At 44.9% G+C, this 21,459-nt stretch overlaps 1 protein-coding gene across 1 annotated transcript in view; it reads right to left on the minus strand.

Annotated features, from left to right (window-relative positions):
- Positions 1-3,422: 3,422 nt before the first annotated feature.
- Positions 3,423-21,459, minus strand: part of UBXN7 (UBX domain protein 7) — a 28,470-nt gene continuing 10,433 nt past the window's right edge. The window contains exons 5-11 of the mRNA XM_064721204.1: positions 19,952-20,064; positions 13,914-14,060; positions 13,444-13,534; positions 11,626-11,753; positions 10,257-10,650; positions 9,753-9,832; positions 3,423-8,189 (exon numbers count right to left, since the gene is read on the minus strand). Of these exons, the coding sequence (XP_064577274.1) occupies positions 8,028-8,189; positions 9,753-9,832; positions 10,257-10,650; positions 11,626-11,753; positions 13,444-13,534; positions 13,914-14,060; positions 19,952-20,064 (1,115 nt within the window). The 3' untranslated portion in view covers positions 3,423-8,027. The remainder of the gene's footprint in view (positions 8,190-9,752; positions 9,833-10,256; positions 10,651-11,625; positions 11,754-13,443; positions 13,535-13,913; positions 14,061-19,951; positions 20,065-21,459) is intronic.

A 21,459-nucleotide genomic window follows, 5' to 3' on the forward strand; every position in this document is an offset into this window, starting at 1 on the left:
GGAGCCCAGGGCAGCACATCCAGCCCTGGCACAGCCCCAGGGGCTGGGGGACACCAGTCCAGGGGATCTGCTCAGGACCAGCCCCAGCAGGGCACTGGGGAGGGCTGAGCATGGAGGGACAGGGCTCTGAGACACCTGAGGGGAACCATCAGCTCCACATGTCCTAAAATCCCACCTCTCTTGATTTCCACCCTCCCTGCCTTGGTTACAGGGAATTTTGGGCCTCTTAGCCCCCCTTCAATCCCTGCCTGCAGTCCAGGGGTTGTGTGTGGCTGTTTCCGGCCCTGTGCCAAGTCCCACCTCCCCTCCACCTTCTGGAACAGCTCCAGCCCCTCTGAGCTCACAGCCTGGGCTCTCACCTTTCTGCTCCTCTCCCTGCCACCTCTCCAAGCACTCTCCTTCCCCTCCAGCACTGCTGCCCTCTCCCTGGGCATGGCAGGAGCCTCTTTCCCCTGGGAATCTCCCAGGGAATGCTGTCCCTTCCAAACACCCCCTGAGCACGCAGCTCTCAGCCAGCATAGACAAACCCCAAGTGCAGGGGAGGCAGAGCCAAAAGTGCAGGTGCTCCTGTGTCCATCTGGACAGCAGGTTGGTCCTGTGTCCTTCTGCCAGCCCAGCCCCATCACCAAAAGCACAGAGAGATTCCAGCAGAGCCCAGGGAGCTTCTCCCCTCTTCCCAGCTTACCTGGAGTGATGTCTCTCAGAGCAGCAGCGTCCAGCCCTGCTGAGCCCTGTCCCATCACCCTATTTATGTGACTATTTATGACACCTCAGCCCCCAAGGGCCGCCCACCAGGGCATGACCCTCTGGCCATGTCCCCATCCCAGGGAAGGATGAGTGGCTGCATGAGCCAGCCTCTGCCTCGCTCTTCCCCATTTCAGAATTTACCCTGCAGGGCTCACCAAAACAGGCACACCCTCAGATTTTAAGGCTTCTACCGCTGCCTGAATATTGAACATTGTTATTCCTGTTGGGATAATGCTTTCCTCTCTAATATTCAATAAAAGCTACAGAATAAACATTTCCTTGTGTTAACTGGCTCCCACCTCCCACCCTTTGCTCCTCACAGGTGTCTCAGCTCTTCCTCAGGTGCTGAGTGCATCCCCACCACGTGTGTCTCATGCCTTGGTGATGAGATTGAGAGGAAGGTTATTTCTGGGTATCTGCATTATTATAAATCACCAGATATCAGCATTTACTATCTGCCATGGCTGGCAGTTAACGTGCAACAGGGAAACTCCAATTCCCACAGAGGTCAGGAACAGGATCAGGAGAACATCAGTGATCTCTGTGTCTGAGAAAAGGAGTCAGGGAAACAATAGCACCAAAAAATGGCAAAAATGGGGCAGTTTTGTTGACAGGAGGAGGAGCTGCAGGGTTTTTTTTGGCAGAGGAGTTGCAGATGGCACAAGCAAAAAGAAGAATGGCTCATGGGCTGTGCAGGCAGAACCTTCTCAAAGAGTTTTGGGAGCCCTCCAAGAGCCCCATGGGAAAAGATGAATGGGTGAGGCTGCGTTACAGCAGGCAATTCCATTCCTCTTGCAAAAATAAACTGAGGAGCAGGTTATCAGACAGTCCCTGTGAAAGGAAAATCAGAGTTGGCACCAGGAGAGGAATTCCCATTTTAGTCACAGAATCTCAGAATAGTCTGAGGGGGCAGGGACCCAGCAGGATCATGGAGCCAACTCTGAATTGAGTGGCCCATGCAGGGATTGAAGCTGAGACCTTGGCATTCCTTGCCACTGGGCTCAAGCACCTGAGTTGATCTTAGGCTATTTGATCCTTAAATAAGACAAATCAGTCTCCAAAATGAAGACAGACATTTATCCAGGCATGCAGGATAAGCAGAGTCTGAGTTTTCCTTCCTCTCTTTTTCTCACTTTGAAAGAGGGGAACCCATTTTTCACTCTGCTGGAAGAAAACGTTTTGCAACCTCATCCTGTGCCTTTCCTACGTCACAGCAGAGTGAGGCTCTCAGCACACACATGATCTGCTCCATCACCCACAGAAAACCCCACGCCAGGAAGTGTGAAGCATCCAGCTGACACTCCTCCCTGCACTGCTGATCTTTTCCTTATAAGAACAATCCTCACGGAAGGGTAATTTTAGCCCTGCACGTGAGGAGCTGGGTGCTTGCCTTTCTCACACCAGAGTTCAGCTGGGAAAGTGTCAGCACAGCGATGAATTTGCTGCCACGCCACCCAGTCCTGGTGCAGCCTGGTCCCACCTAACAATTCCAGCTTGGCCAGGGGCTCCTGCTGGTTCCTCAGAGCTGAAGAGGAGCCTTCACCTTCCTTCTCCCTGCCCTTTGCCTGCCCAGGCTCCCCCAGGGCTGGGGAATCTGCACAGCAGGCTGCCTGTCAAGAGTGGTTTGGCTTCAAGGAGAACCAAAGAGACTGAGGTGAGTCTGGCCTGGTGAGAGGGAAATGTTCTGTGCCAAAGCAGCTCCTGGATGGAAGATGTTCAGCACCCCTCTGGCTCTCCCACTCCCCTCCTTATCACCTGCAAATCTTTTGTGCCACTACTCAGCCTTAGACAAAGCCCTGCAGGGTGTTTGTGGCTAAAACTGACTGAGGAAACACCAACACAATGCTGGACAATATTCCTTTTAGGGCTTAGAAATGGCACCAGAATTTACAGTTCAGATAAACCAACACCATGAAAAGTTGGAAGTTTACAGAAAGGGAAAAATAGGTAAATGAAACCCAAGAGGTATTTTGATTTTGAGGTATCCCTGCAGTTCCTTGATCTGCAGACTGATGTAAAAAGATTCCTGACTCAGTTGGAACTGGAAATATTCTCCTAGGCTGTGTGAAGAGTTCAGGGTTTTCCAGCTACAAGACCATGGCCAGGGCTGAGCTCCACAATGGAGACCTACCTACAGTCAGGAACATGAGGATGACCCAAAACTGATTTCTTAATTTCTGTTTCTCGACTGTACCTGCCAAGTCCTGGTCCAGAAGGGCCCCTGCTCCTCAGCATTTCATGCCAGGCCACAACAGAAATGTCCAAGGAGCTCAAACTCAACTGCACAAGTCAGAGGCTCTGCCTTGTACACCACCTGTACCAGGAGTTCAGAATAGAAAACTTCATTTCCTCTGCTCTTCCATTGGGAAGGATGGAAAATCCTAGCCCTGCCTCTTTTTATTAGTTTTCATACAGGTATTTTTCCTGTCAAGGTGCTGTAAGTTTGTCTCACTTCAAGATTTTCTATCCTCTACAACAGCCTGAAGCTTTCCTGGGCAGTGCTGTCATCAAGTTTCTAATCCTTCTAGCCCAGTATCTTTAAGGAAAAACTCAGGAACTCCACAAATAACACAGGGACAGACTTCCATTAGAATGAAACCAACAAATAAACCCCAACCCCCAAAAAACCAAGTGCTGAAGAAAGCTACTGAAAACAGTTTGTTTTATTTCCAGGATCAAATATTACAATAGGACATTTACATATATTTATAAAAAATGCAGCAGTTGTGTATATAGATCAGAGGTTTCCTTGAGTTTGGTCCCTCCCAGCACAGTGAGCTGAAAACTTCCAAATTAATCCTCTCCCTCCTCCCATGTGAAGTTGCCATCATTGAATAAACTGACCATTGTGAAAAGCTGTCCCTTAGAAACTGGATATTCCCCAGTTCCAGCAAACAGCCTCATTTTTAAAAAACCTGTCTAGAGTCTGGTGTCTCTGAGCTGAGTTTTACCCAGATGTAAAATAGCACCTCATCCCCTGCTCCACACACAGTTTCAGTTCCACACCTTCTGTGTGGGCACCATTTCACAAGAGTTCCAAAGTGGCTTTTCCCTGCACTGCAGACACTCCCAGTGATCTGTCAGTGACCAAATCCCCAATTTCTGCCCTCCCTCCCAGGGTGCCCATGGAACACAGGGCAGGTCGAGGCACTGCTGGCAGGTGCAGCAGTCTCTGGGTGTAAATAGATAAATATGGCTCTGTTTGCTGGGACTGCACAGACACCAAGCATCCCAAGGACAAGAGGAGACAGGAAAAAAAGTCAGCACAGAAAGGGAATCCATTAACCTGACCAGCTCCCAGGCCTGTGGGTGCTTCCAACAATGCAGCCAGCACAGGGCTCAGCATCAGTTTGTGCTGTCTTTGAAACAGGAGCTGATCCACTAATAGAAAATCACTTGTGAAAATAAATAAATAGAAAGGGTGAGGGAGAGCAGAGGCTGGATTTGAGCCTGTGGGAACAGCCAGACAGGGCACAGCCAGTCCTTAAGGACAGAGACTTTGTCCTTCAGCCACCTGAAGCACATCTCTGCCACCCCTTCTCCTCTTGGAACACCTCCTTTATCAACTTCACTAAACAGGGATTAAACTAGAAGAAAATAGTGACATCTAGTACAAACTAAAAAGGAATAAAAACGAAGTGATGAGGCCCTGAAATGATGCAGATCTTCCCACTCACATGGACATTCCAACACAGGTCCCTATGTTCATATTTCATTTTTATGTGGTTTACCAGAAAACCACCACGTTTCAAGCAGCTCTGCAGTGTTTACAACCTGACAAACAGCCCAAAGTACTGCCCTGTCCCCTAAAGAAAACTGGTTTTAATTTAGCCCTTGTTGCTTGAGTCCCAGTTGCTCTGACAGGAACAGGAATTTGAGACCCTTCAGCAGAGAGGTTGAGTTACTAAAACCTGCACCAAACCCAGTTTTTCTGCAAAGGTACAACCACAGCAGCAGTGCCAGGGCAAGCTGAGTGTACAAATCAGCTCTGAAGGACGTGGGGCCTGTGAAACACAAGCTGGACAAAGGAGAGGTGTCACTTCCCCTACCAGTGAGGAGAAGGACAGGGAGCTCTGGGAAGAGCTGATGGAAAATTCCTGTTTAATCTACTCAGGAATAATGGTACATCTGGATGCTTTTTACAGACAACTGTATTTTACAAAGCCACCTGCAGATCCTGGACATTCCTCTAAGATCAGTGGTGTTAAATGAAGTGATTTACCAGGAAAAGCAATGCACTGCAGTCCATGAATGTCAGAAATCATAAAAGTCACAGAATTTTGTTCAAATCCTAAAGGAAATAACAAAAGTATGGCCAGAAATATTTGGCCCAGCCTCTACCTGCCCTTTTCAGGTCAGTGGGGAATGCTGTGAGGTTGAGGCTGGTCAATCAGCTTGACTTAAGAGCACATAGCCTCAGAAAAATTCAAAATCCTCCTGTGGGCCTCTGAAATGGGAAGTAAATGTGTCAGCTGCACCTGGCAGGGAAAGCCAGAGCTTGTTGCCCCTTCTGTTCCAGGATCCTGGCTGTGACCAAATGGGATTTGTTTTACATCCCAAAAGAAAGCTGTGTTAGATGAAGAGCACAGGCAAAGGAACAGCAGCAGCAGCAGCAAGGAGCTCCAGCTTCAAACAAAAGAGCCCTGACAGTTCTCACTCAGGAAAACCTGCACTGCCCACATGCACTGCTGCTGCTCTTGCAGCAAATCCTGACCCAGTGACACCCACAGGAAGCCACAAACCACAGCTTTTGAAGGATTGGCTTCCTCTGTCCTTCACAGCTCAACATTGTATTTCTCAACCCATTTTAACACATTTTTTCCAGCAAAGGCAATCTGAGCTTCAGATTTCACATCTAGAAATGACTCTTTAAACATTGCCCAACCCATCACCTTCACTGCCATGAGCTGTCCTGTCCTAGGCAGGACTTGATTCGTGTTTTCAACCACATTCCTCCCAAGGGATGAAGAGATGAAGAGGCTGTGTCCTGGTTGGGGCAGTTTCTCATCAGCTTTCAGCCACCACAGCACAGCTGATGTGTGGCACTGGGTTTGTTTGGGTTGGGAAGGAGAAAGAGAGAGGAATGAACAAAGAGAAGAGCCACACGCAGGGATATGTATTCCTTAAAATTTGTTTTCTCTGTTTCTTGCTCTCAAAGCAAAGCAAAAGAAAGGTGATAGAAAAAAAAAACCCCACACTGAAACAGATAGAAAAACTCCAACCCAGTTTCCTGGAACAGAACAAACTCCTAGAAACCACGAGAAAATGCCATTTTCAGTGTAAATGTTCAACTTCCCAATCTTCTTTTCCCTGTTTTTGCAATTCCTGGTCTCATCACAGAGCTCAGCCCAGCCCCACACACAGGAGCAGGCCCAGGAGGGGCCTGGGAGGGAAAGTGCCAATAAATCACACCTGGTTCTTGTTATTCCAACCAGACAGCTGGAGCTGCTTTGGAAGCTTTAGGATTACAGGGAAATGTGAGTTTGGGGTCTGGATGTGCAGGAACTAAAGGATCCTTCAGTTCAGAGGTGCCACTGCTGCTTCACAGGCCAAACACAGAACTCCCCCTCACCTCCCCATGCTGGGAGCAGCCTCCACACCTGGGGGTCTTTACAAACCAAAGATGACATCTGGTGTCCCATCAACCACTGATCAGGAAACTGAGATGAAAATCTGCTTTCCTGACACTACATCCTGCAGCAGAAAGGGAAATCAACTTCTACAATTGCATGATTACACGTCAAAGCTCAATTAGGAGCAGGAGACAGCTGTGAGTTGAAGTTTTCATGGGGAATGCCAGACATTTTCTGTGATTTCTTGCATTTAAAGGTTCCAAAGTACAGATGCTAGCATGAAATCAAAGGCAAAATATCTTGAAAAACTGGAAAATGTTAATTTCTGACTACTAAAGTCTTTAACAAAGACAATCATCTGAGAGAGGCAGAAAAAATCAGCAGTTATGCCAGGTCCCATGTGCCTTCTCCTCAGTGATTGAGGACCATGTTAAACTGAGTTTTTAGCTGTAAATACACAAATCCACCACACTGTGCTGAGGCCTGTGCCACTTAACTCCTGTCCCACCTGCTGAAACACCAACTGGCCAAGAGCTCCACCAGAAAAATCCAAAATCCTTCTGAAGGATGACATTCTGGTGGAGACACTGGAGGAAAAGCAGGGCACTGACTTGTGTGCCAGCCTCCAGAGCTGAAAGGAAAGCCTGCACCAAGGAGCAGCTTTCCATGCAGCCCTCCAAATTTAGAGGTAAGTGACAGTAGATGAACATGGAAATAGAACAAAAACCATCCCAGGGAATTCAAGCCACCAGGCTGGGAAGTGTTTTATGATGCATTAATTGATGCTCAATGCTGTCAGTGCTGTAAAACCCCTGTGAAGACACTCACTCCTAGAAAAAGAGGAAAAAAGCCAACTGACTGTCAGGTCTCTGTGGCAGGTGTTTTCAGAGAATCCAAAACCTTTACAGTACCCTTGTTATTTGCAAAATCCTGAGAGCAATAAGGAGACACTTTGAGGATGCAGGGAAGGGAATATGGATAACCCACCCACCACACAAAGGAGCTGGTTCTGCTCCAGCACTGGACTCACAGCTTTCCCTCTGGGCCAAGCAGTCAATCCCACATGGAGCTCAGTTGGATTTATGGGGGATTGGTTGTTTTTTTTACTATGTCCACTGGCAATTTAAAGCAGGAGGAAAACATGCAGGCAATCTAGAAGCCTTTGAATTAGGTGGAGCAGAGCATTTTAGCACAGCTCAACCCAACTCCTTTCCAAAACCAGAGAAGGCTGGAAGGTTAATGGAGACCTTTTGTGTAGGGAATCCAAAGAAAGGAAAGACTGTCCTGAAGGTTATGCCCTCTCCTTACAGAGAGATGCCTCCATGCCTCATCACACACTCTTTTCAAAAATAAATTAAACAAAACAGATTTAAGAATAGCAGCGAGAAGGGTTTGTGTATTATGGCCAACTCCAAGCTCCAGCATGCTGGATACACAGATCACTGTTTTACTTTATTCCAGGAAAGCAGAGGAAAGATGTTCTTCCCAATGCTCTCTGCAGCTGAGGAAGAAAATAAAACTCTGAGCACTCTCATTTGGTCACTAGAGAGGGAGAAGGGAGGGAGAGAGAGGAGGAGGGAGAAGGAAGGGCCAGTCAGCTGCCTGATTCCAGCACTGCAATCCCATGACCCTTAACTGCATATTTAACCACTCTTGTCCCAGGCAAAGAGGAGAGGGAGGAAGGCTGGGAGAACTCAGGCCACAGTGCTAATTCCTTTCCTGCACAAAGACAGTCTCTTGAGGACACAGGCCTGCCTCCTGTAACGTGATCTCATAGTCCAGGTGGGAGAGTTTCCTCCTGGGGAAGTTGGTGAGCAGTTCAAAGCGCTCGTTGGGGTATCCTTTGGACTGGACGTGCTTCACAAGAGCCTGGGGACAAAGGAAGGCAAACCACTGTCACAGAAGTCAGAATGGGAAAAAAAATTCCTGTTTTCCTTTTAAAAGTGTCACCATTTCTTTTTTTTTTTTGGCTTGAGGGGAAGAAAGTACATCATGGTAATACTGGAAGCATAAGCACCTCATGGGAATAATGTATGTAAAGCAACCAGTGCTTCATCAATAACAACACAATGATTAAAAGTAAAACATTTTTTTATGTTTTATATCAACAGTTAAAACTGATCAGTATCATCAGTTAAAACTCCTGAAGTGCAACTGTCTCCTTAAGCAACTTCTTTTGCTAGTTCTGGCCAGCTTTAAAATGGAAGCAACTAAAGGGTAAAAAAAGTCAGCCTGGAAATGATGTTCACAAAGAAACACCTGAGACTCAATCTGGATCTGACTGAAAGGCTGCAGAAGATCACATGAGATGAGCACAAATGCTGCTTGCTCAGCTCTGCAACCAAGAGATGTCTTTACCCACAAACCTTGACTCAGCTAAATTCCTCTGCTGACTCTAGAGCAGAAGGGAAATCATGTGTTGAGATAAATTTCCTTTAACTTCCACAGTCAAAACCAAAAGCCAGGGTTTATTTCAATTTAACACTTTTGTACTGCCTAAATGAATTGCTTAAGTATTCACAAGTGCTACATGTCTAATAATATATGCAAATTTACTTAACAAGCTGCATTCAAAAGGCAGTCAAGCTTTTTTTCCCTTTTATTTTCAAGCAGGAGAGTCAAGGATGAGAACATGGGCTGAGGACACTGTGCATTCCTAGAGTTGCTGGCTAGGCAATAGTCCCATTTTCTGTCAGAGATAGGACACTTTTCTGCCAAAACTACACAAAATCCTTCTGATGAGGTGTGCCTTTGCCTTCCCTATGACTCCAGCTGTTAGACTGACTACATTTAAATTTAAATGAGCTTAACTGGCCACTGTCTCCTGAAAACTCATGGCAAACGGGAGCACAGTAACTTCTTTACACTCTGCTCCCTGGAATATTCTGATGGAAATGCCATTCACATGGACTTCTCCAAGGTAAGGAGCCCAAAGCACAGTTGAGACACATCTGAGGCACAGTAATTGACCAAAATTCTACCTCCCATGCAAAACCACCACATCCTGTAATAAATTTGTTTTGGGAGAACTTCCTCCAAAGTCTGCTCCAACATCCACGTCCAGAAGGGAGGGTGGAAGTATGATGGGAGAGATGGAGAATGAGGAGTTCTACTTTTAGAAACAAAGCCCCAGAAATGAGAAAGCTGAGAGCATTTTATGGTAATTAACAATTAATGCAAAAAAGCCATTTAGAGTCATTTTATAATGGAAATGAGCAGCGTGGGGATTGAGGAAGACACTGGAGTGCACACAAAACCCAAGCTGCAGAGGAGACACACAGAGCCAGTGTTACCAGAGAGGAATGGCATGAAACACAGTGCAGGCATTCCCTGGATACACCTCTCCTACTAAATCAAATTTCAACAGTGTCTGAAATTCTCCAGTTTCATCTTTCCTCTACTCAGACAAGGATTCCCATTAAGGCCACTCACCAGCAGTTTAGCTTGTTCAGGCAGTGAAACTTGTTCCCTCTTTCCATCCGGATACCTCAGCATCAGCTGTGCCTTTGGTCCTACACAAAGGAATTTATCACAAGTTAACACCAGGGCAGCTGAGCTGAGCTCCTGGGTAGATTTTAGGTGGGACAGCACAGCAGGGTGAGGGACTGGGGACAAACACAAGGTTCCAGGCTGTGGAGATAAATTTTTATCACAAAACTCTTCCAAAGCAGCAGTGACTGAGCCCAGGCAGTGCCCAGAGCAGCTGTGTTACACCAGAGTGCACTTTACTCCTGGGCAGGACCTCAGTCAGGGAAGCCAGAGGGCTCTGCAGGCTGGGGCACTGCTGTGCTGCTCTTGGATCACTCACACATCTGCTGGCAAGGAGGCAGGAAATCAGAAGGGATTTTTAAAAGAAGGGATGAAACCAGGCTTGGCAGCCTATGAACAGTTTCAGGCAAAAAAGGCCCAACAAAAGCAATAAAAAGGGGCACTTACCATTCACGTCCAGGCCCCGGAAGGTGCTTTCAGGCTTGTCAGGTGACTCCTCCAGTGCCCCTGCATCGATGCAGGGCAGGACTCTGTGGTTTGATGTTGTCCCAGGCTCAGTCCTTGCAGAGGGCTCAGGCTGAGGCCTCCGGCTCTCCTCCTTTTTACACCCCAAGTCCTTGTGTGGAGACTTCCTCAGCTTGGCTGGAATCTCTGTCTCCTCCTCCTCCTCAGAGCCACAAACAGAAATAAACTCTTCGCTTCCAGAAAAAAGCTCTGACTCCGACTCCTCATCCGACCTGCTCTCCTGCTTGGCCTGGGAGGAATCAAAATGGGTCTCCTGCAGGGAGGCTCTGATGGCAGCTTCCAGCTGGCTGTCCTCACTGGCATCGATGAGACTCTCCTGTGGGATGCACACAACATGTCACCATCATATTTTCTGAAAATATGACAGTGACATTTCTCTTTGCCCAGGATTCTTCTCCTGGGAAGCTGAGAAGCCTCAGAGAGAAATTAAAACAACAATTATCTGATTGCTTCTCCTGTGTTTGCTGCTTTGGAATGTGGTCTGGAGATTGTTTACCAACTGGTCCTTGTTTGATTGGTTTCATGTGAATTGTTTTAACTTAATGACCAATCACCATCAGCTGTGTTGGACTCTGGAGAAGAGTCACGAGTTTTCATTATCATTCTTGTTAAGCCTTGCGTCTGTATAATTTCTCTATTCTTTAGTACAGTTTTAGTATAGTGTAATGTAATATAATGTAATGTAATATAATGTAATGTAACATAATGTAATGTAATATAATGTAAGGTAATATAATGTAATGTAATATAATATAATATAATATAATTTTAATATATGAATACTATAATTAGAATATATTAATAAGATATTACTAATATATTAATAATATGATAATATAACATAATATAATAATATCACATATCATATCACATATCATATATCATATCTAATAAATTAGACTTCTAAGAACATGGAATTAGATTCTCAATTCCTCCTTTGTCCCAGGGACCCTGCAAATTCAACAACAACACACACTGCCTGCAAATATGCACTGAAAACCAAAAGGACATCAGTCCTCCAGAAGGGAAGGCACTTAGCCTGTCAGGAATGCACAGCATGCTGTAATTACTCAGTGGCTTCTCCTTGGAGTTCTGCATGGAGTAATCAATATTCCTTTCACACTCTGACTGCTAAATCCAAACTAAGTGCCAAAAGCACAAGCAGTGACCCCGGGAGAAGGCATTCCCTGGCACGCTGAGTTTCTGCACAAACTCCTTGAGTGTGTCTGGGAAATCAGGAGAGGTGGACAAGGCCAGGTCAGAGTGCTGCTCCAGGGAGCCCCACACTTACAGAGCGGGAGCATTTCTGGGGAGGGCTGCTGGAGTGGCCGTCCAGCTGGCCGTGCTCGCTCAGGAACCCGGTCACTTGGTCCAGGAAAGAAGTCACATCCAACTGGTGCCACTCCACGAGCTTCTGGCCTGGGGAACAAAAGGTGCCATCAAACAAAATGTCAGCAAAACGCTGCAGTTTAGTGGTCAAATGTGAAGAATGTGTATTTTATGATTGGCTTTTTGCAAATATTAAAATGAATATTAGATGTGTTATGTTAGAAAGTTATGCTGTGTTAATTTTCTTAAGTAGTGTGTTAAATATAGTTTTGGGTTATAACATATTAAAATAGAAACTATGCTATGTAAGATACTTTTTTGAAAAGAGAGGAATGAGGTATTCCCACTGAGATAGCAGCCACAGGACACCTGAATCTTTCAAAGAAAGAGAATTTATTGCCCCATTATCAGAAGACACAAGCTTCTTCCTGCCTTGCTCAGCCCTGAAGACGCTGTCAAGATTCAGAGGAAGAAGCTGACACTGACCAGACAGAATCCTGTGTTTGAATGGAATTTCTGCATCATGTATGAGCTGTATGAATATGCAACAGGTTATTGTTTTTAAGGATTAATCCTCTGTTCACGTGGGTCCCTTTTTGGGCTTATTTTGCCCAGAAAAGGTACCTTGACTGCCTGTAACTCTTTGTTTCTATTGTCTTGTATTGCCCTAATCCAAATTGTCCAAATTTTTATTACTCTAAGTATATTCCTATTTTTATAACCATTTTATTACTATTAAACTTTTAAAAATTTAAAAACAAGTGATTGGCGTTTTTCACATCAAACACACCAACTCACTGCTGCAAGAGTCCTTATTTGAGGAACTGCAGCTTCCCACAGGCTACCACCTGCTAATTATGGAGCTTCCTCCTTCCACCCCCTCAAAAGGGACAGACATGGATACAGACACAGTTTATTTCCATTCTTTTCTTTTAACCTATGGAAACATGAGCACAGAATGGTGAATTTTGGCTTGAAACCAAAGCACTGAATTTATGAAGAAGCATTTCTCCACTCTTGCCAAATTGATTCCAACCCTTGGCAAACAGCATTTGTTCCCAGAAGGGAAAGTGCTAAGAAGAGTATTCTAACTTCAGTTGCAGTATTAAAAAATAGATGTATTTTTCATCTTGGTTTAAGTCAGCTACACAGAGGTCTCATCTCTATCATTTCAGTCCTTAGAAACAAAAGACCAGACCAACATTATATAATCAGGCAGCTGCATTATATGATGATAAAAGAAGCTGCTGGATACAGAAGAAAAAGCAAAACCTTTGAAAGAACTGTAGGGAGAGGGAGAAGTTTGATTGTTCAGGTAAAAACCAAGCAAAACGAAACAAAAACTCGAAGCCAAGATGGTATTTCAAAATTAAGAAGCAATTTAAAGTCATTGCTGAGCCTCACAAAGCTCTGCGGGAGGAGCAGAAAGCAGATTCATGCAGCAATTACAAATATTGTAGTTATTCATCACATGACTTCAAGAAGCTTTTGAAAGACTTCAAAAGAAGAATTCAGAGTTTTTCCACCAGATGGAACTATTTTCACTTTCTAAGCAAAATACTCGCCAAGCTTCAAATAGACAAAATTTCTGCAAGTTTTGGGTGTTTAATTCCCTTAGTTCCTCTGGGAACATGCTGAGTCAGTCCTTGAGATTCTTCAGCCAAGTGTAACACAAACTGCAGTGGAAGGTATTCCAGCTTACAACTGTCAGTGGATAACTCCATTTCCAGTGGATAACTCATGGGATAACTCCAGGCAAAGCAGCTGCCACTTGTCTTACCTGTTCTGGGATCCAGGATGGAGACATAAGGGAAGTCTGCTAATTTATAAAACTGTATGTACCGTTGTCCTTCCTCACTGTCGTGGTACACCTACAAAATTGGGCACATTAGTGGCTGAAAAGGGAACAAAACAAACTCTACCTTGAAAATGCACAGAGTTTTTGTCTCTTCTGCAGTACAAACTGCAAATGGTACACACAGCTGTAACTCTGAAAAGCTGGAATTAAGCCTCTAGAAACTACATGGTAATATCTTGTTTGCAGAAGTGAAAGGCAGTTTATGCCTTCAAATGCATATCCATGAATTCCACCTCCATCCTTAAACTACATACACTCCACGAAGCACACTTTTTCTGCAGGTTCACCAGGACAATTCCATCTTTTCCAGATAATTCAATTTTTTTTCCCACTGCCCCATCTACCAAGGCACCAAGTTAAGCCACACATCCATCCCCCAGGCAATTTCTCACCTGCCAAAAAATGAAGTGGTCCCTGATGATGTTCTTCACAGCCTCGTTGCTCCACACATCACGGTTGAGGCACTGGCAGGCAAAATCTTGCACGTTCTGAATGTTTATCATGAGCCACTTGTTCTGCATCTGACCACACTCCTTGGCCTGGAAGCAGAAGGAGAAGCTTGGTTAGATCAGGCTGAAGGAGCAGACAGCACCGATGCCAGCAATGATCAGAGATGGCTTCTACCACTGCCAGACCTTCCACCAAACCCCTTCACAGTGAGGAGGATGGACAGAGCTAGTGAAAAGGCACCCACAAAACAGAAGGCAGGGCTGAAGGATCTGCTTTAAATGAGCCTGGTTGAATTACAGAATCACATCGATGAACAGAGCTGCTGCATTTCAACAAGCCAAGCACAGGGAGGGAAAAGCAACTCAGAGGTGGGGACACACATGGCACTGCTGAATAAAGTATTTATTCAGGGAAAAGTGTAGTCAGTCCCACTGATCTGACAACAAAGACCTGCTCAGTCTAAAGATAAACCCATGGACCATCTAGTTAAGTAGGCTGCATAATTGACAGAGGACTTGCATTGATTCAACAGCACCCCTTCTCTGCGTGTTTTCTTTTTCTCTCCAAGTTTTGAGTTACTCTGTGACTGTCCAACTGGCCAATTAGGCATCCTTTTTTGATGCTGCTTATCCAGACTGCAAGTGGGGAGGGAGACAGGAAGGCGCAGGAAGAAATCTTACTGGTTTGAGTCACAAAGCTGGCACTGTCTGATTGCTTGGTTGCAAGTTAATGGTAGGAGTTTGATCAAGAATGTAATTCTGATCGCTGAACTGTCATACCTGTTGAAAAAAAGAGGGCTAGATCAACAGCAGGAATGCTCTTACCACCTGGAAAGACTGGAGCTGGCATAGGAACTCTCTTTGCTTTAAAAAAAAATAAATTTAGAAGTTATGCTCACCATCCTGCTGGTAATCAAAGGAATTCAAAGGATAAAAAAAAAAATCAGGGGAATCAGGATGTTATGGAAGATTTTGCTGTTTGGGCATTACTTTTTTCCCCAAACCAAAGTTTTTTCTTTTGAAATGAATTTTAGTCTGTGCAGTTTGGAACAGTCTGTCTGTCCATTGTGTCACAGACAGACACGTGAACCCCACGCACTCAGCTTCACCAAGGCAAGAATCTCAACCTACAATGTGGCCAAGTGCCCTGCAGAGGCAGCTTTTGTATTACTCATAGGAAAAAAAATGAAGGTAGAAACATGGAATAGTCCTATTCCCACAAGGGGCCTCACACTAACTACTTACCACTAAATTTACACTGCCAGCATCCAGGTCACCAGGTGAGAAAAGTGGGGAAGGTGACACCTAAGTAACTGGCAAGGGTCTTAAATATAATTGTCATGCTTTTATTTAAAGGACTTGTTTTGAGCTAGCTGCTTTTTGAGAATTAGTTCTAAGAAACCAGTATGAGATGAGGCCTAGAGGCACTGCCCAAGTTGAAAGGGAACACAAATCCTTGTGTTATTTAAATCAATTGGATTGCCTTAGTCCTGAGTTCTCAGGTAATCTGTTAAAAGAACACTCCCAAAAATACATAATTAGAAAGTTGGAAAGTGCATCTCATTCTTCTACCCTCACTCTCTATATCTTTTAGTATTAATGAAAACCTCTGGCTCTACCTTTCCTCTGTCCAGCTGAGGGCATTGGAAGGATGCAAGCAGGAAATTCCAAAAAGAAAATCTACAAAACTGAGTTTTCACCTGCAGAACAGTCAGAGCTTTTGAAACTACTTTTAACTTCTTTCTAAAAGCAAGCTTTGGATTTAACACTTGAAAGGACACAGTTAAACTGCTGCTGTCTCATACACAGAGCTCTTGCACAGCTCAAGGGGTTCTTCTGAGAGGGTGGAAGGACAGCAGCATGAAAAGAAACATTGTGGATTTGGAGATTATATTTTGGTAAGTGACAAGGCAACAAGGGAAGGCTCAAGAGCTGGCTTGTATATCCCAAAAGCTGAGATCTGATGGATTTAGATCCTCTGTTTCCAACACCAACTTCCCCTCCTCCTTTGAGGTATAAAGGACAGTGGCAGAGCCCACAGACAGGGCAGTACAGGACAGCCACTCTTTGAGAGAAGAGCCAGTGGAGCCCAGATGCAAAAACCAAGCCAAACCAGTCCAATCTGCCCTAAGTGTGCCTTTACCCTTTCTGCCCAGTCACATAATTCCTCACTACACCAGCAACCTGGTGAGACAAGTCTTGCTTTATGCTCAGTGCTGGATCTCTGGGTAACTCTGGCTCCGGCACTACTAAAAATAACTTTTCCTCTCATTTGACTTCTCTGAACATGTATGGTTTAGAAATGTTGGGGTGGTTCCTGCTGGCTCAGTTTTGTTGAAATGCAATTCTTTCAAGGCAGCAGAGAGAAGGAGGAAGTGGAGCCAGCACCTTGTGATTCTCTGGACATTTCTGTGACTCAGTGGGGAAAATAACAGCTGACAGAGAGTCAGAGCAGGACATAATCAAACAAGAAATCTCCTATTTGGTCACACTTCTCCTTCCTACCTGGGGCAGGGCACCCAGGCACTCCTGAGCCACAGCTGTACCTGCAGCTGTGCTGCCCCAAACCAGGCCAGAACCACCTTATGCACAGGTAATTGCTCCATTTAAATACAGTGACCAGCTCAGCTTCCAAATGATTGCTGCTTTTGAAGTAGAAACAAAAGCACCCTCAGAGTCTCAGCTGTAAAGCAGGGAGCAGCTAAAAAAGGTTATTGTTAAATGGGAAAAAGAAATCATATAGACAGACTTGAAACTCTGCAATGTGACACTGTCACTACACTGAAACCCTGCTGAGTGTTAGGCACAGAACTGCACACACCAGAACCATCCTTGCCCACAAGAAGTGCAGGCTAAGTCACTTTGGTGTGTCCCCCTCAAATCCAATCATCTCTCACATCACAGGCAGGTAGAGAGAACACCTGCAATTCTTGAAAGTATCTGAGAACAAAACCACAATGTTTTGTATCAGACATCTTTGGTGTGTCATTTATTTATTTCACTGGAATGATTTATTTCTAACAGATTCCACACTAATGGGAGAACTCTAGTTTAGTCAGTCACACACTGAACTTTACAGGTACAGTGATCATAAGCTGTTCTCCATGTGGAGCACAATGCTTTTTCATATACAGCAGGTAAAAAAACCCCCAAAAAAGTCACTAAACACTCAAATTTTTTTCTGCCATGGAGTTAACCCCACCTATTCCTAAAGCTGGTATTACTAAGTTAAAATGAAACAGCAACTTTTTGAGCCTTACTGGTAACAAAGTTTCATTGTAACTCAAGAAAAGTGAGGTTTCTTGGGGAAAATGACAGATAATTACATGTACTTACTATCAAAAACCAACCTTAAAGTACCCAAAGAGCAGCAATAGCTGATGAGTGACAAAGATACATAAGACCAGATGTCACTCCTGCCACCAAAGCCCTAAATCCTAAATGGTTCTCTGATAAATGTGCATGGCACAACCCTGGCAGAGTGTTCCTGCACACCCCTCCAGAGGCTGGAACTCACCACACACCAACCTTGGAAAGAAAACCCCACTGAGATCAAAGCTTAACTCCAAGAGCATCACAATGACAGGATTTAGTCTCTGATATTCTGGAATGTGATCATATGGTTTATATCCATTTATCTCAGCATACAGAGAAGGGAGAAGCCAAGAGCAGCTTGCTAGAGATGAATTTTGGGAGACTGTGGTCACTGAGGCCTTACACTGTCCCAGGCTGAAGCAGTAGAGCAGTTTGCAGTCAGAAAAGGTAAAATGCAAAGGGAAATGGTCAACACAGTGAGAAGGTGTGAAGAGTTATATTGCAAGGAAGTTGAGGAGCATCAGTGTGACATGAAGGGTATCCCATGGGACAAGGAACCGTACAGGAACACAGCAGGGTGAGTGCCAACATCAGAAAGTGTGCAGGTCTTTAGAGTGCAGGTACTGCACAGAACAGGGCAATGTGAGTATACACAAACCCCTTCCCCAACCTCAGCCCACCCCCTTTTTTAAATCACCTTTCAGGACTGAGTAAGAATGCAGAGACTTAAGGACAAACAAATCCATCAATCGTTTATTTCTCTCTCTGACACCACTCCTGACTGTGACAGATGCCACAATCAACACTGCTGAAGTCCTCACACATTTCCAGCAAGACCCAAGGAGAGACAAGCAGCCATCTCAAAGTGCACAGCAGAGCTCAGAGGGTGCTGGCTGACTGCTCCTGCAGCAGCACTGCCTGCTGCCATGTGAATTCCCCTCACTGGTGCCTTTAACCACACATTTGCTGGTGTCACCTGTCACTGTCATATTTTCTGAAAAATCTCTTTGCCCAGGGAAGCTGTGAAGTCTCAGAGAAAAATGAAAACAATATTATCTCATTTGCTTCTGCTGTGTTTTGCTGCTTTGGAATGTGGTTTGGACATTGTTTACCAACAGGTGCTTGTTTCAAGTGAATTGTTTTTACTTATTGGCCAATCAGGGACCAAGCTGTGTCAGACTCTGAAGAGAGAGTCATGAGTTTTTCATTACTATATTTTAGCCTTCTGTCTGTATCCATTCTCTATTCTTTAATATAGTTTAGTATAGCATTTCTTAATATAAAAAATATCATAAAATAATAAATTAGCCTTCTAAGAACAAGGAGTCATACACATAATTTTCTCCCTTCAATACCACAGTCACCAACAGCTCTGGACCCCAGGCCCAGCAAGCTCCATCAGCTGGAAGACCTGAAACACATCTTTTAAGGCTGCTTCTCTGCTCCCACTGCACCAAATTCCTCCCCAAGCTGGACACTGCTGCTCTCTGCCAGCATCCTCTCACAGCTGGAATTCAGTTAAGGAGGTTGTGGAGGGCACCCTCAGAACACAGGAATTAGTGACAAGGCAACTGATCCCCAGTGATATGGGAAGCATAAAAAGAGAGATGAGGGTAATGGGATAAGAGCTGGAGACTCCATAAAGGCACACAGTGTTTCACCAAAAGCTCTCCAGCAGTGCTCTAGAACTTGTGCACAGCAGTTAAGGCACATGTGAAAACAAGGTAAATAATGTTTTTGTTCAGGCAGTTGTGCAGACTTGTGCAGTTGATTCTCCAACATCTGTACTGCACCATTTAATCATTACTTTGCATTCTCATGCAGTAAAAATAATGACAATTTCCATCATCAATCTCATCTATTCAAAGGTGACCAGGAGAAAGTTTAGTAGTAACTGGAATTTCTGAAAAATATCTGGAAATTACGGACTCAAAAATTAAAAATATATACCAATTACCAATCTGCATGTTCTCTAACCATTAGTTAAGTCATTGATCTACATCATAACAATTTAGCAACAGATCCACACATGCCTACACAGTCAGGGAAGGTGACACCTGAGATTGTTTAAAGCTGACAGTGCCCTGTATCTCTGGGATACTTTTCCCAGCACCACCAGAAGTAAAAGACAACCACTGTGATTTTATAGGAGAACAACAGCTCCACTGAGGATGAAGTTGTGGCTTGATGGCAAAGACACATTCAAATACTTCTACTCACTCAGGTATCAGAAGCCACTCAGCCATGTTAACTCCACCTGAGCTTCTCAGCAGGGCTGTGCTGCAAACCACACTGCCCTTTGCAGAGTCTTCCCTCACCTGTGCAAAGCAGTCTTAATCCAGCTTTTTCTGTGTTCTCTATGGAGACAGTTCAAGGGATGCAATTTTCCCATTCTGACCAGCCTCCCTTGCTCAATGAAGCCTTTCACCACATGTGATTTGCCACATTGATATTGAAACACAAAACAACGTGGTCTGCATGGTGAGGACTTCGACTTGATGATCCTGATGGTCCATTCCAGGTGACACCATCACCAGTGAACTCCTCCAACACATCGCCAACACTCCCAAGGACAATCCATCAAACATTTATCACTGCCCAGTCTTTTGCAACCTCCTGACTGTGCAGCCATAGATCCATGGTGACCCCCAAGGGTGATCCCTCACCGTTTCAAAGCTGCCTTTGTGCATCAGGTCAATGGGAGGCCTGAAGAGATCAGCCAGCGTTGTCAGCTTCTTGTCCACGGCCCCTCCGTTGCGGAGCTCCTGCTCCTGCCGGACTGCACGGCCCCAGGAGGAAAGGGACAGAGTTAGACACACACACACTCACCAGGGGCATCCATCACTGCCTAAATGCTCAAACACACAGCTGAAATGCTCAAACACACAGTTGCTGGGGTGGAACTCTCTCCAGCTCCTAGGAGGTTTGGGGAGAACAGGGCTAGAGCAGCTAGTGAGTGCAAATCCCAGGATATCTCTTCCCAGGGTCAGTCCCACTGAACAAGATTGGCTGGTGTGTATGGGAGAATCTCCCTGTCTCAACTTAGTATCTTAATAAACCTGAGGGGTCACATACCAATATTTGAAAACAAAGTAGCCAAAAAAGCCATGACTTGTCCCAGTGATGCTTTTAAATGGGAAACTGAGCTAGATTGTAGCAATGTAACTTTTAAAAGGAATATTTCTATTGTAGTGTTTCCATTAGTTGGCTGTGGGGCAATCCCACAACAAAGAAACAGATTTAGTTTAGGTAGACAACTCTCTTTGGATGTTTCTTTTGAAGTAGTATCAATTTTCTTTTAAAGAGTATCAATTCCATCTGAAATAATACCAAACACATTTCCAACACAGATGGGACCATGGACAATAAAGGTAAATCACAGCAGACACACAATGTATTTTATAGAACCAGGTCAGCTGAAATGGGCAATAACTATCCCATGGCCACAACTTTTCCAGTGTGGAAGGAGCTGTCAATGGGCCAAAGCATAAAAACCATGCTTGAGGAGACACACAGGGAATGAAGCATCCCTGTGGAGCAGCCCTAGGAGCCAGGAGATAATCTGGAATTTCATGGCTTTTCCAGAGACAGCCAGACAGTGATGTCTACCTGTCAAGGTCTGCCAAAAAACATGATAAAGTTTCACCATAAACCCTCACAGTGTATTTCTCACATGTTGGGCATCTCTAAATGTCTGAAGAGTGGAATCACAGGGTGGTTTGGTTTAGAAGACCCTAAAGATCAGCCATGGGCTGGAACATCCTCTGCTAGTCCATGCTGGAAGATGGTGACAAAAAATTTAAGGGTGTTGATTCTGTACATGGAGCATTTTCACTTCTAAAGCTGCCAGTGATTTCCATACTTGTTGTGTACATTGTTACTGGAAAAGGGGAAATAAAGCAACTACCAACACTTATTTTCAGTTTGGCAGCCAACCCCTAACTGTGGAAACATGGTCCATGGACCCCAGTGACAGGATGACGAAACAGCTTCAGGTCACATCAGGGAAGAGTGAGATTGGATATGAGCGACAATCTCTTCATGGAAAGGGTTGGCCAGCCCTGGCAGGGATTTCACAGACATGTAGAGGTGGCACCTGGGGCAGGGGTGGCCTTGGCATTGCTGGGAGAACAGCTGGACTCAGTCTCAGAAGACTTTCCCAACTTTCCTGATT

This window comes from Zonotrichia leucophrys, chromosome 9, assembly GCF_028769735.1.
Source record: "Zonotrichia leucophrys gambelii isolate GWCS_2022_RI chromosome 9, RI_Zleu_2.0, whole genome shotgun sequence".
Lineage (NCBI taxonomy): Eukaryota > Metazoa > Chordata > Aves > Passeriformes > Passerellidae > Zonotrichia > Zonotrichia leucophrys.